This window comes from Lepidochelys olivacea, assembly GCF_965140295.1.
Source record: "Lepidochelys olivacea isolate rLepOli2 genome assembly, chromosome: 3".
Classification (NCBI taxonomy): domain Eukaryota; kingdom Metazoa; phylum Chordata; order Testudines; family Cheloniidae; genus Lepidochelys; species Lepidochelys olivacea.
This window is the reverse complement of record NC_140413.1, coordinates 83,174,679-83,189,553: the sequence shown is the minus strand read 5'-3', so window position 1 is coordinate 83,189,553 and position 14,875 is coordinate 83,174,679. Positions and strand designations below refer to the sequence as shown.

The window sequence follows — 14,875 nt, the reverse complement described above, 5'->3', positions numbered from 1 at the left end:
TTCAAAAACATTTTCAGTTTTTAGTCAGTAACCTGTTTTCAAAAGTTTATTTATAACATGAGGTTCTGCTAAAGAGAAATTGTAGCTTATAATGAAGTAAACAGCTTTCTGTAATCTTTAAATGTATGAAAGGAGGTCTTCCATTAAGTTGGACAATGTTATTCCAAAAATTCATGCCTGTACACTGTTATGGCTCTATACCGCCAGCACTTTGTTATAGAACTCCCATTGAGGTCAGTGGGAGTGAATGTCCTGACAGTAGAGTCTTAAGGGTCAGATTCTGCCACGTTTACATTAAGGTGCTACTTCATAACATGAGTAAAGGTGACAATCCGGCCCTACATGAGGTGCTCAAAGTAATATTAGAACTGGTCACACTTTGCATTGTAGCATTAAGAGTACTACGATAATTTCCAGAACAAAAACCTTTTAATACAAATTTAAAGTGCAATAGAAATATGAAAACGTCAGGAAACTTTCAGTTAAGATTTCCCACACTAACAATAACTGTCGTACTTGGAAGTACAGTATATGTTACAATGGGGATAGGTGAACAAGGTCAGCAAAACAATAAAAAGAACCCCCCCCCCCCAAATTTACCTTATCCCACAAAAGGTGAGTATGTTACAACTCTCTTCCCAGGTGTGATGGGGGCTCAGAGGACTGGGCGACCTTGTGGTTAGTGCACAGATACCCCTCTCCTACAACCTGTCCACCACCCTTTGCCTCTGCTTCTGAGCACTTTTTAACCTGTTCCTCCAGTCTTGGAGCATGGTCAGCAGCTCTGGAGGGGGAGGGCTACCTGGGCCCAGTATTGCCTTTTAACCCCTTCAGGCCCAGCATGGGGTTTGTATACCCCGTCGCACCAGGCTCCAACAGTAATGACATTCCATCATGTATAGTGTGCTTCCAAAACCTAAGATGCCACACTTTCCACATTTCCAAATACTTTGTACAGTGTGGAATGTGACTGCTAGGGAAGCCCAGACCAGGTCTAATTTAATGCTGGCATTGCAGCTACCTGGGTAATTGGCTGCAGATGCCATCAAAGACTCCTCTCACTAGAGAGGAAGACGTCAGGACTCCTCCAAAATGACTCTAGTAGATCACAAGGCATTGCTACTGAAGACTGAAGCCCTGTGAGTGGCCCCTCACCTCAGTTTCCCTCTTGAATTCATAGTAAATCCAATACAACCTGTCCTCCAGTACATCATGGTTTATTAACCGAGCCACACTGCAAGAGTCCCAAACCAGAAGTCCCACAACATAGTCCACATCAGCTCCATGCATGCAATCTTTAAAAACCCGGCTCTGTTCTCACCATCTTGCTGTCTTCCACCAGACCTGGACTCTTTCAGTTGTCCTCTGTCCCTCCACCAGGACAGCCAACCCAGGCCTTCCTTCTGGGGCACAACCCTGCTCTTCCCAGTGGGAGCTCATAGCATTTCCACAGGGACCTCTCCTGGTTCCTGTGGGGACCCAGCTTCATGGCAATGAGATGCTAGTGTATAAGCCCCTTGGCTGCTCCCTCCCTTCAGCCCTCTGCTCCAGCTTAGAGGCAGCAGGCATCTCCCTCTGCTTCTCCTTTCTGCCTTCAGCCCTCTAGCCCTGGTTTTCTCAGCCAGCAAACCCTTTGCTGCTCTTGTGCTTTCAGCCGTCTCCCAGGAACCTCTCTTCCTGACCAAACCAGTCTGCTCTGACCCTTTTAACTCACTCTTAAGTCTCTTGTAGCTTCCCAGATGCTGCTCCGCTCTCTTAATTAGCCCAAACAGGGAGTACCTGAGCTGGAATAGGAGAGCTGCGCTCAGTTTCCTTTAGTGGGCCAGCCATCCTGTTATAAATCGCTACTGATTTTATTTTGGGAAGGTATGGAAATGGATATTGTGTGGATATATCATGAGCTTGGAGACTTAGACTTTGCAGAAGACATCTGTTTTATAAATAAATCAGTTTGAAGATATGCAATAAAAGACAGAGGTCTTAACGTTCATCACTTCAATTTTTGATTTACTGATAATTTACCTGCTGATGATTTTATCTACTTGGAAGGTGTAGCCTTGAGAAGCTGTTAATAAATTTATTTATCTGGGTGAGGTCATTCACCATAGTGCATGTTTGATGTAAAGTCCAGAATAGCTAAAGAAAATGCTGTATTTCAAAATCTCAATACTGTATGGAACTCCAGTGTGATTAGCAAAAAGACCCAACTTAAGATCTTTAGAAGCAACATCCTAAGCATCCTTATATATGGAACAGAGTCCTAGGGAAAAATGAGTCCATCCAGGACAAACTGAACAGCTTTCAATGCAGGTGTCTGCATAGACTATTCAAAGTAAAATGAACTTCTAGAATAGGTAATGAAGAGTTCCTAGAATGGGCACAACTACATACAACAATGCAAGTAGAAAAGAAGAAGAGATGGACATATTTGGGATATCTTTTAGGAATCCCTGATAAGCTACCTAGACTAGCATTTCATTGGCAACGCAGCAAGAGATGGAGAGGCTGACCAGAGGCATGTTCCATAGCACAATAATCACTGAAGTGGCATGATTAAATCTGAATATAAAAGACCTGGGAAAATCAAGCCCAGCAGTGTGGTGATTGGCACTGTTTGGCTTCTGCCTTATGTATCTGATGGTGCGGGATTGATGACGATCTAATGTTATTTGGCAGCTAAAAAAAAAAGTAGGGCTAATACCATGTGACCAGCCAGATTGCCGCAGACCACTTGTGGTCGATATACTATAGTTTGAGAGCCAATATTATAATGCATGTCTACATGAGGCGAGTTGAGGCTGGTTTGGAAACATTTAAATGAAAATTTCTATTTTTGGTTAAATGCAAAGTTACAGGTGAGAACTAACAAACCTTGTTGTTGGATTTTTTTTTTTTTCCCTATTGCCCAGCTTTTCCCCTCAGTCATGGCTAAGTGTAATGTTTCCCACTTGTGGAATGCAATGTTGTTGCTGGAGACTTCAGGAGTAAGTCCTGCCCTTCTACTCAGGCCAGCAGGATTACTGCCTCTGGTGATTAAACAGACTGGTGGGTCAGCTTCTCCTGGCCACTTTGTTGTAAAACATTTTGATTCCTTTTTGTTCAATAGCAAATTCATTTAAGCTTCTAGCTCCTCCCCTGAGCCAAGGAATCACTAAAACAGTGAGTTTCTAACTGTCTTGTTTTTCCAGTACAGCACCTGTTGAGCAGGCTCCTTTGTCCCCTACAGTGGCAGCAAAGAAGCCTTGTAAGCATTGAGCAAAGTCCAGAAGGTGCTATAGGCAGCTTTTTAGGATCCTCAGAGAGTGAGATCTGCTTTGCTGCCACAAACAGCCAGTAGATGCTCTGCCAGTTCATGAGGCTTTGAGTTGCACGTTCGTGCCTGGCCCTTGAACCTGTCTGAAGCCTTTTGCCACCATGGGAAGGTTTGACCAAGAGTGACGATTACCTGTTGCAGCCTGCACAGAGTAACTGTCAAACTCCAAAGATTTCAGGTGCCAAAAGAGCAAAAGCAAAGCATCTTCATTGTAAGCCAGCCACGTGAGGAAATGCTACACATAAATTTCATTCTCAGTTATAGCCATTCACACCAAAAGATTTTCCTATATTTAAAAAGTAAAATGTGTTTAGTTGCAAGCAAGTGGTTTGTCATCTAGGGGTATGATTCTCGCTTGAAGTGGGACGTCTTAAGTTATGTCCTGGTGAGACACTTTATGTGAGTGGTAATGAGCAATATCTCCTTACTCAGTGACTACAAGGAAGCTGTGTTACACTCATGCATAGCAATCAGTCATATCGGATCACCTCGTATCCCAGTGTCGAGGTGTGAGGATGTTTGAGGAAACATTGGCAAAAAAAAATAGCTGAATGTGTAGAAGCTACATCCCTCACTATCAAAACCAGCATAGCAATCTATTGGTCACTACCAACAATGCTTTTTTGCCTCTGTCTTCACAAACAAGGTCTGCTCCCAGACTACTGCACGGGGCAGCACAGCATGGGGAGGAGGTAACCAGCCCTCTGTGGAGAAAGAAGTGGTTCAGAACTATTTAGAAAAGCTGGAGGACCACAAGTCCATGGGGCTGGATGCGCTGCATCTGAGGGTGCTAAAGGAATTGGCAGGTGTGATTGCAGAGCCATTGGCCATTACCTTTGAAAAATCATGGCGATCGGTGGAGGTCCTGGATGACTGGAAAAAGGCTAATGTAGTGTCCATCTTTAAAAAAGGGAAGAAAGAGGATCTGTGGAACTACAGGCCAGTCAGCTGCACCTCAGTCCCTGGAAAAATCATGGAGCAGGTCCTCAAGGAATCAGTTTTGAAGCACTTAGAGGAGAGGAAAGTGATCAGGAATAGTCAGCATAGATTCACCAAGGGCAAGTCATGCCTGACTAATCTAATTGCCTTCTATGATGAGATAACTCCCTCTGTGGATGAGGGAAAAGCAGTGGATGGGTTATTCCTCAACTTTACCAAAGCTTTTGATACAGTCTCCCACAGTATTCTTGCCAGCAAGTTAAAGTAGTATGGGCTGGATGAATGGACTACAAGGTGAATAGAAAGCTGGCTAGATAGTCGGGCTCAACGGGTTGTGATCAATGGCTCCATGTCTAGTTGGCAGCCGGTATCAAGCGGAGTGCCCCAAGGGTCAGTCCTGGGGCCGGTTTTGTTCAATATCTTCATTACTGATCTGGAGGATGGTGTGGACTGCACCCTCAGCAAGTTTGCAGATGACACTAAACTGGGAGGAGTGGTAGATACACTGGAGGGTAGGGATCAGATACAGAGGGACCTAGACAAATAAGAGGACTGGGCCATAGGAAATCTGTTGAGGTTCAACAGGGACAAGTGCAGAGTCCTGCACTTAGGACGGAAGAATCCCATGCACTGCTACAGACTAGGGACCGAATGGCTCGACAGCAGTTCTGCAGAAAAGGACCTAAGGGTTCCAGTGGCCGAGAAGCTGGATATGAGTCAACAGTGTGCCCTTGTTGCCAAGAAGGCTAACGGCATTTTGGGCTGTATAAGTAGGGGCATTGCCAGCAGATTGAGGGACGTGATCATTCTCCTCTATTCAGCATTGGTGAGGCCTCATCTGAAGTACTGTGTCTAGCTTTGGGTCCCACGCTACAAGAAGGATGTGGAAAAATTGGAAAGCGTCCAGCAGAGGGCAACAAAAATGATTAGGGGGCTGGAGCACATGATTTATGAGGGGAGGCTGAGGGAACTGGGATTATTTAGTCTGCAGAAGAGAAGAATGAGGTGGGATTTGATAGCTGCTTTCAGCTATCTGAAAGGGGTTTTAAAGAGGATGGATCTAGACTGTGGTGGAATCTCCTTCCTTAGAGTTTTTTAAGGTCAGGCTTGACAAAGCCCTGGCTGGGATGATTTAGTTGGGGTTGGTCCTGCTTTGAGCAGGGAGTTGGACTAGATGACCTCCTGCGGTCCCTTCCAACCTTGATAGTCTATGATTCTAACACCAAAAGTATTCAAGGGGAAAGATTGTAAAAGAGGCTCTATTAGGATAGTGTTAGGGGTCTGCTATAGACCCCCAGGATCAGACTTGGATATGGATAGAGATCTCTTTAATATTATTTAGAGAAAAATATTTTTGGGAATTGTGCCATAATGGGAGACTTTAACTTCCCAGGTATAGATTGGAGAATAAATGCACTTAAGGTCTAATAGTGTCCCATCTCCAGTTGTAGCTGTCCCTGATGCTTCAGAGGAAGTAGATAAAAATGTGCACTTAAGGTCTAATAATAATTTCTCCTACAAGATGGAGATGCATCAGTTGGAAGCAACAGACAAGAGAGATCTGGAGGTGTGGGTCAATCACATGATGGCTGAGCCACCAATGTGATGTGGCTGTGAAAAAGGCAAATGAAATCCTAGGATGCATCAGGTGAGGCATTTCCAGTAGAAATGGAGAAATATTAATGCCATTGTGCAAGGGACTGGTGAAGACCTTATTTGGAATACTGTGTATAATTCTCATCACTCATGCTGAAGAAAGATTAATTTAAACGGGAACAAGTGCAGAGAAGAACTACTATGATGACCTGGGGAATGGAGGGTCTTATGTGAGAAGACTAGAAGAGCTTAGCTTGTTTTAGTCTAGCAAAAAAAGGTTGAGAAGAAGGGATGTGACTGGAGTTACAGAAATGGGATGAAATTCAGTAATACCAAGTTCAAGGTTCTGGAACAGCCACCCAGAAGGAGTTGTGGGGACAAACAACTTAATCAGCTTTGAAAGAGAGCTGAACAAATTTGAGTGTAGTTGTATGATGGGGTTGTTTGTGATGGTAGGGAGCAGGGCTCAGTTCCAGTTTCTTATGTTCCTAAAAGCTCATGCTTCAGGGTTTCAGCCAGCCACATGCTAGACTAAGGACGGGATTCCTCCCCTCCCCCTCAATGTATTCAGCTTTTTTTATCTTCTTCCTCTGAAACATCAGGGATGGTCACAGCTGGAGATGGGACATTGGATTGAGTGGGCCAGGGCTCTTGAGGTCGCTCCAAGCATTCTGTCTCTCAGGTGCTTGGCTGGCCGGTTCTTGCTCATGTGCTCAGGGTCCAGCTGATTGCTCTATGTGGGGTTTGGAAGGAAATTTCCCCCAGGTCAGATTGGCAGTGATCTTGAGGAGGTTTACACCTGATTGTGCAGTGTGTGGGTCACTTGCCAGGGTTATCTAGATATATCTCACTTGATCATTTCCCTGCCATTCCCCTGGTGTCCTGTAGTCGCTCCTAGTCTCTGCCTGTGGTGCTTAGTAGTCTAGTCTCTTGTGGGCAGCAGTATTTTAGTCTAATTTCAGTTATTGGGTTTAATGTGTGAGTGGTGGGTGGTGTTGGTGGACTGGGTGGGATATGGAGGTGGTCAGCTAGAGGCAAGGACTGTAGAGAGACTCTGAAGGGAGGCACTCTCTAGAGCACTTCTCATCTAAAAAGAATGGATTGTTGACTCCGGAACCTGTGCCAGGTCCATCAAAGCCCAGCACTGAAGTATCCTTACAAACGCACTGTGGTCACAGATCAGTACTGGTATCAGTGACACCAGAGGCATATGCAGCCCCAATAGAACTGCTTAACCTCTTGGTACCTGTGTCCCTAGGAGTGCAGGAAGGTATCCAGTCAGTACCAATTCCTTGGTTCCTACACCGCCTCGTCAGCAGCATGCAGTATCATTACCATTCAGCTTTCGGTACTTCAGAAGCCAATGCAATTGAGGAAAAAGCCAGCAATGATATTCCTGATACCACCATCTCTGGGATCTGACCACCTATCTCCAGTTCCAACGGGCTTTGCTCCCCCACTATCAGAGGACTCTGTGTCGTGATCTTGTGTCCCTGTCTAGGTGGGATGCATAACCTCTGTCAGAGATTTGGAGGTCACAGATCTCACAGCAGTCCCAGTAGTGGCTGCCTCCTAGGAGGCAATGGCATAGATAAGGGTGGGTCCCAGGGCCATATCCTCCTGCTAGGATGTCTCTTCACCCACCTCAGTCAGTTTCCTTAAGGATGCACTGAGAGCATCAGCACCACAGGCAACATTCTCTGGTGTTAAGGATCAGAATCAGTCCCGAGCAGCTAGAAGTTGCTTGGGCAGCTCCCTCACCAAAGACACAGAGCTGGCACTGGTGTTGCATCATGTTCTTTATCACCAGCTAAACCTGTAGAGTCAGTAAGTGACTCATCAAAAAGTAGGGGTCCACATGTTCCTGTACCTGGATGATTGGCTGGTCAAATGCTGGTTCCAGACTCACATGCTGTCCAGTGTATCCATCATCCTGTGCACATTCAGTGTGCTGGAGCTCCTAGTAAACTGGGACAAATCAATCCTGAAACCAGTACAGAGAATAGAATGTATTAGGGTGGTCTTACACTCTATGAAGGTCAAGGCTTGTTTACCGCAATTGCGGTTCAAAACACTATGGGGCTTAGTTCTAGAATTGAAGGCACATCCTCTGACCATAGTGTGCAGCTGCCTCAGATTCCTGGGACACATGGCAGTGTGTGCCTGTGCAGTGCAGCACATTGGACTGCACCTCAGCAAGCTGCAAGGATGGCTTGCTTCAGTGTATGCCCCGAGTTGCCATCATTTAGACACAGTGGTTTGACTACCAATGTTAGTTTTGTCTCTGGATTGGTGAATGGACCCTAAGAAAGTCTGTATGGTGGCCCCCTTCATTCCCCACAAGCAACGCTCACTTTAGTCACAGGCGCATTATCCCTGGGTGTGGGAGGGTGGGGGCACATGAGATCTGTAAGTCTTCAAAGATCTAAAGACTCTCATAAATATCAGGGAATTGCAAGCTGTTGGTCTAACCTGTTCAGATTTCCTTCCACATATCAAGGGGGAAAAAATCTGCTAGTTTTATGTGACAGCACAGCGACTGGTTTGATGTAAAGAGGCAGGGAGGAGTGAATTTTCCTCAGCTATTCCTGTGCAACTTTTGCATAGCTAATTGGATTCACCTCAGAGCTGCTTACCTTCTAGGGGGTGCAGAATACATTGTCAGATAAGATGAGCACATCCTTCTCCATTGGCCATTAATGGTTGCTGAGTCCCAACATGGCCAGATCCATCTTCCAGCTATGGGGGACTCCCCAAGTGGACCTTTTAGCAACAAAGGCCAATAGGAAATGCCATCAGTTGTGTTCCCAGGGAGGTCTCGGCAAGACTCATTGTCAGATACATTCCTGCTGTCCTGAAAGATCTCCATCCTGTATGCCTTCCCTCTGATTCAATCACTGCCCAGAGTTTTGTCCAAAATCAAGCAAGACCATGCTCACCTCATAGTGTCTGCATGGCCTCAGCAACACTGGTATTCGATTCTGCTACCCTTGTCACTCAGACCTCCACTCTTTCTCCTGTTGGACCCAGACGTGATTCATAGGGCCATAGGCACCTGCTCGACCCCAGCCTGCAAGCCCTCCACTTGACAGGTGGATGCTTTATGGTTAACATTGTTAGAAAAGGCTTGCTCTATGTATGGTCAGGAAGTACTTCTGAGTAGTACATCTCGTCCCAACAGAAGGATGTCCCTCTGGAACACGCTCCCATCAGTCACATATTAGATTACCTTTTACACCTAAAACATAAACTTCAGCAGTTACCTGTATCAGATGTATCTCTGTCAGTTTTCTGCCCCTTAGCGGACAGTAGATCAGTTTTCCCTAGCCCCATCACCATTAGGTTTCTAAAGGTCTTGGACAGATTATACCCACAGTACGTGATCCTATTCCTTCATGGGATCTGAACTTGGTGTCAGCAAAATTAATGGGGGCCATCTTTTGGACCTCTTGTAGCTTTCCTTCCTCCTGTCTACAGAGGTGGCATTTTTAATTGTGATTACCTCGGTAAGGAGAGTGGATGAGTTGAGAGCCTGGGTATCCGAGCCTCCCTGTACAGCTTTTCATAAGGATAAAGTTTACCTCCACTCTTGCCCTAAGTTCCTGCCAAAGATGGTGTCTAATTTTCACATTAACCAGGGAATTTATTTACTCTTTCTTTCCAAAGCCTCACTCTTACAGAGATGAGGAGACAATTCATTTGTTAGATGTGATGGGAGCTTTAGCTTTCTACGTGGACCTGTACTAAGTTGTTTAGGTATTCACTAACAAATTGTGACCATAAACAAAACTGCATTGAAGGACCAGCCAGTCTCTGCTCAAATGATTTCATCCTGGACTTCTTTGTGCGTTCGTTTATGCTACAAGTTGGCTAATGTGACTCCACCAGCTAGGTGTTGTCCCATTCAACTAAAGTGCATGCAGCATCACTGGTTTTTCTGACTAAAGTACTTATTCTGGACATTTGCAAAGTGGCATCTTGGTCATCAGTGCACACGTTTGCTTCTCATTATGCTATAGCCCATCCGTTCAAGAAATGCGCCACTTTTGGAAGTGTTGTTCTCCAATCTCTATTGAAGTAGATCCCAAGCCCACCTCCAAGTTGTTCTGTTAGTGAGTCACTTACAGTGGAGTAGATGTGTAATCACTTGAAGAAGTGGTTGCCTACCTTTCCATAACTATTCTTCGAAATGTGTTGTAAATGTCCATTTCATGATCCACCCTCCTTCCCTTCTCTACTGGAGTCTATCTGGTAAGAAGGACCTGAGGGGGGGCTGGGGACAACTCTGCCCTCTTACACCTGCACACAGTGGTGTACGATGGCGTAGGGCACTCAAACTGCCTCGACGAGGATCACTGAGGGAAAATGTTCTGACAACTGTGCACAGAGCACACGTACCTATACTGGAATAGACATATGCAGCACATCTTGCAGAACAACGATTATAGAAAGGTAGCTAACCATTTTTTCCCCATCAAGGTATTTACTGTACTGTATGTGTTTGTACCAGTGGAAGCATTGCAAATCTGGACAACTGTATTAAATTGTTGCATCTTTGTATTCACCTGTTCTCTTTTGATATATTTGTACATCTTGCATATAGTTATTGAGCCAAAATAGTTTTGGTGAAATTTTCAGAGCTTCAGAAACTCTTATCAGTTCTCTGCATCCTTGAGTAGACATACTTCCAAAACCTTTTTTTAGTTTACTGAATTTTAGAATTTTGTTGTTTAAATACTGACATGGATAAAAGCTTCCCCCTCTCCCCCCCCCACTTGAAAGTCCATGTGATTTTAAAAGAATCCCTTGCCATTTTGTAACAGGTTTGTTTTTCTTATTCTCTCCAGCTACGAGCTTTGGTATTGCATTGCCAGCTTGGATTGTGGATCAGAAAAATTCTCTCTTGGTGAGTTAACGTAACTTTATGTAATATTCCATGACACAGCCTCGGGCATTAATCCTGCAAATATGTTAAGCCCATACTTAACTTTATGCATGTGAGTAGGTATTGATTGATCAGATGTTTCTACTTCCAAGCCTATCACTCATTTAGAATGTATCATTGTTCTCTGTTTCCATGGAGAAAATTTCAGAATAAGAAGTGATAAAATAGCTTAAATGTAATCTTTTTGGGAGCAGGGTACTAACACATGCAGAAATGATGTTGATGTGGTAGCCTGGTCATTATACCTTCTATAAGTGTACCTTTGCTATTGCATAGAATAGCTTAAATCATAGTCATAGGACTGGAAGGGACCTTGAGAGGTCATCTAGTCCAGTCCTCTTCACTAATGGCAGGACTAAGTATTATCTAGACCAGGGGTTCTCAAACTGGGGGTTGGGACCCCTTGGGGTCGCGCGGTTATTACATGGGGGGTCGCGAGCTGCCAGCCTCCACCCCAAACCCTGCTTTGCCTCTAGCATTTATAATGGTGTTAAATATATTAAGTGTTTTTCATTTATAAGAGGGGGGGGTCAGAGGCTTGCTATGTGAAAGGGGTCTCCAGTACAAAAGTTTGAGAACCACTGATCTAGACCATGCCTGACAGATGTTTGGCTAATCTATTCTTAAAAATCTCCAATGATGCGGATTCCACAACCTTCCTAGGCAATTTATGCAAGCACAGAATCAAATATACACATGACTTCAACTTATTGGTCTTTATATAGAGATATAATTTCTTTCTATACAACTTACTGTACCCTAGCAATTCTGCACCCACAGTTTAAAAATCCTTTCTATTACATTACATTGCTAGATGTTAGTGCTGACCCTTACCTGCTTGCTCAAGAATAGAATAACTAGATGTCTTTCCTTAAAATCACTACTTAGCAGACAACTTTTGGATAATTAAAACAACCCACCCAAGACAACAGATGGGCATTTTAAAGAACTTACTCATACAAAACACTTACTATATTTAATTGGTGAAAATTTCTGAATGAGATCTTGCTTCTGATCCATTTAGTTGTAGCCTTCAAAATCATAAATTTCAAGATCTCTCCTAGAGCGATAAATTTAGCTAATTAATGCATATGTATGTAACACAACTTCTTGTTTGAAATATAGTTAGTAATAGACTTGTGTACATCAAATATGTTTCTTTTTAGGTTTTGCTGGTATATGGACTAGCATTTATGGTTATTCTTCCAGTTGTTGTGGTAAGTATTACCTAAACTAAAGGGAAAAGAATCTTTATTTTTATGAATGGGGGGAATGAGGAGCTCAAGTCTTACTCCTAAGACATCTTTGTGTACAGTCTAGTAACTGTGTTTGCTTCCATTTAAAGTGCACTTGCAGAAAAGCTCTCATGAAAAAAGATGCTATGCCATGGTGCTTAATTCTGTTGAAATTCATGACCAATTGTTTGCAGAATTTGCCCATCCCTTTGTCATGCATTTTTATGTATACACAGTATTGTCAGCCTCACTCAGAAGTCATGAGTCAGGTGCTCAGAATATTAGCTGAAACATGAAATGTTAAAAAATTATTGGATTCTTTTCATCTGCCTCTTGGTATTTGACTTTTCAGGATTCATTTTGTCAAGCTTTTCTCTGAAATTCTGAGGGATAAAAACTTTTAAAATGAAAGAGATTCTCATGACTCCAAGAGCTGGGACTTTAAGAAAAAACATTGACTATCCTGAATGTTTACAACAGTGTATATATTCTGCTGCATAGCTTCTCTCCTTATTCGTCACAATTGGGGAATACCTTTCATCTATTGGTTTTGAAGTTAATTCAGGGTTGTTGCTGAGCCTCAATGTTGAACTAAGGCCACTAGAATTACTTCCTCTAGGGATGGAACAAGTTGATGGTCAGTTGATGGTCAAGTTTCGCTTGATAACTTTGTTCTATAATTTTAATTTTTATTCATTTTTGTGTAGTAACAATTTTATTTCAACCTTCAGTTTTGTGTGAAAGCGTGGTCTCTCTCTTCCTTGCACACTCTTTGTGAAAACTCCCTTTGTGTTCTCCTTTCTCCATGCATAGAGTTTCATATGGAATTTTGAGACTCTGGATACTACTGCACATGGCCAGCTTACAGGCAGCTCAACTCCACCGCTGCTGGTGGCAGGTGGCTACTGAACCAGAGAAAGGGCTGGGGAGAGACCATGCTTCTGCTGACCTTTATCTGCCCAACAGAGCAGCACTAGATTGTGGCAGGATGTAGGAGGTGGGGGAAAGTGAGCAAGTGAGGAGTACAAAGAAGTGAGTGTATGTGGTAGAATCAATACACGTGGTGATTATTTTTATTATTTGTATTACTGTAGTACCTAGGAGCCTCAGTCAAGAACCAGGACCTGATTGTGCTAGGTGCTGTACAGACACAGACCAAGGGACTGTCCCCACTCCAGAAAGTTTACAATCTAAATATAAAACAAGAGACAATAGTTGGAGATAGATGGGGTGTACAAGGAAACAATGAGACCATATTGGTTATAGGGAGGTGGGATTTAGGGAGAGGAGAAGACTTGGGTATAGAGAGAGGAGATGGGAGGATAGGTGACAGTAGGGGGAAAAAAAAAGAAGGCAAAAGCATAGAAAACATAAAAGGGTGGATTGGGCACCATTTTCTCTTTCCCCTATCTGTCAAAATCACATAAACACTCCTCCCTTAGAACAAGTAATATTCTGTTTTATTCCCCTTTGAGAATCTGGTCACACTAGAAACAGCGTTCATGCTGCATATCTGAACTATTTTTGTTTAAAAGTACTGTAAACATTTGCACCAGTTTCAAAGGTTCAGTGGGACCTTTATGAATCTAAAGGTTTGAGTAGGGGATTGGACTAGATGACCTCCTGAGGTCCTTTCCAACCCTGATATTCTATGATTCTATGAATCTCTGTGTACAGATTCGTCAGACTGTTGAGCGTAACCCATTTTGACCATTCATATTCTACTGACATCATTGTAAAGCTCTCTTGGCCCATCAAAGACCTTAATTGGCTTGTTTAAAAACTCTATTCTGCAGAAGCCAAAGTAAAGGGCACAGTCAAGAACATGCACTGTAAATGTGTGTGGAGGGACTGAGAGTAACCTGTGGTCTTTAGGAAACTTAGGTGACTAGCTTTCAACTCTAGTGATTGGTTTGTATCAGTTTGTTTTCAAGGCTGTCTCTGCAAGAAAAAGAGCTAGAAAAATTAAAAAAACATAAAAGCTGAAGCTGTTTACATTTGGAAGTCCCCCAAATGTGGAGGAAAGGGAGGTGTGGCTGTCAATCTCCTAGGCTAGCAAAGCTCAGCTGTGATGCTAATACATTAGATAAAAATAAGTTTTCAGAATTATTTTATACATAAATTTATACTGTTACAGATTTCTTGAGGAACAAATTGAAAATAGTTTCTAGTCAATTTCACCTTCTGGTTGACATGAGCTAACACAATCCTTTAACCTTTTGGTTTATAAACACTTCAGGGGGATATTTTTGGTAACTTTTAAAATGTTAGAATGACCTTTAGTCTTAGAGTTGGTAAAAGGTGATCTTTACAAAACTGAAATTGAACTGGCATTGTTCCATCACAGCTATGTTAAAAAGACAAATTCAGACTCTGTAGGGTGAATTTAATTTTTTTTTGTATTGATATGAATATTGGAGGTTGGTTCTGAATAAATTCTGAATTGAAAAGCAGTTTAGTTGTGTTTTAATGTATTCTAGTATTTGATAGTTATAATTAAAAGATTAATCCTTGACACAGTATATCCTTATTGAATTTCTTAGGGTTCTTGGTGGTACCGATCAATACGCTACAGTGGAGATCAGATTCTCATACGCACAACTCAAATCTATACATATTTTGTTTATAAAACGCGAAATATGGATCTGAAACGTAAGTAAAAAAGGTATCTGAAAAAACAGGGTGAAGTTGGTTAAAGGTACAAAGTTGCCTTTTAAACTCATTCTTCATTTGAATACCTCATTGCTTATATGGGGTGATTAATATAACCCCATTGTAAGGTTGGTTAAATGGAGGCACAGAAGCTGACTTGTCCATGGTTATACATTGTGCCACTGCCAATCAGGA

The 14,875-nt window shown here is 42.9% G+C and overlaps 1 protein-coding gene across 1 annotated transcript in view; it reads left to right on the top strand.

Moving 5' to 3' along the window:
• The window catches only part of SEC63 (SEC63 homolog, protein translocation regulator), a 100,184-nt gene that overhangs the window by 41,670 nt on the left and 43,639 nt on the right, over positions 1 to 14,875 (top strand). The window contains exons 6-8 of the mRNA XM_084623907.1: positions 10,696 to 10,754; positions 11,960 to 12,010; positions 14,572 to 14,680. Coding sequence (XP_084480033.1) covers positions 10,696 to 10,754; positions 11,960 to 12,010; positions 14,572 to 14,680 — 219 coding nt within the window. The remainder of the gene's footprint in view (positions 1 to 10,695; positions 10,755 to 11,959; positions 12,011 to 14,571; positions 14,681 to 14,875) is intronic.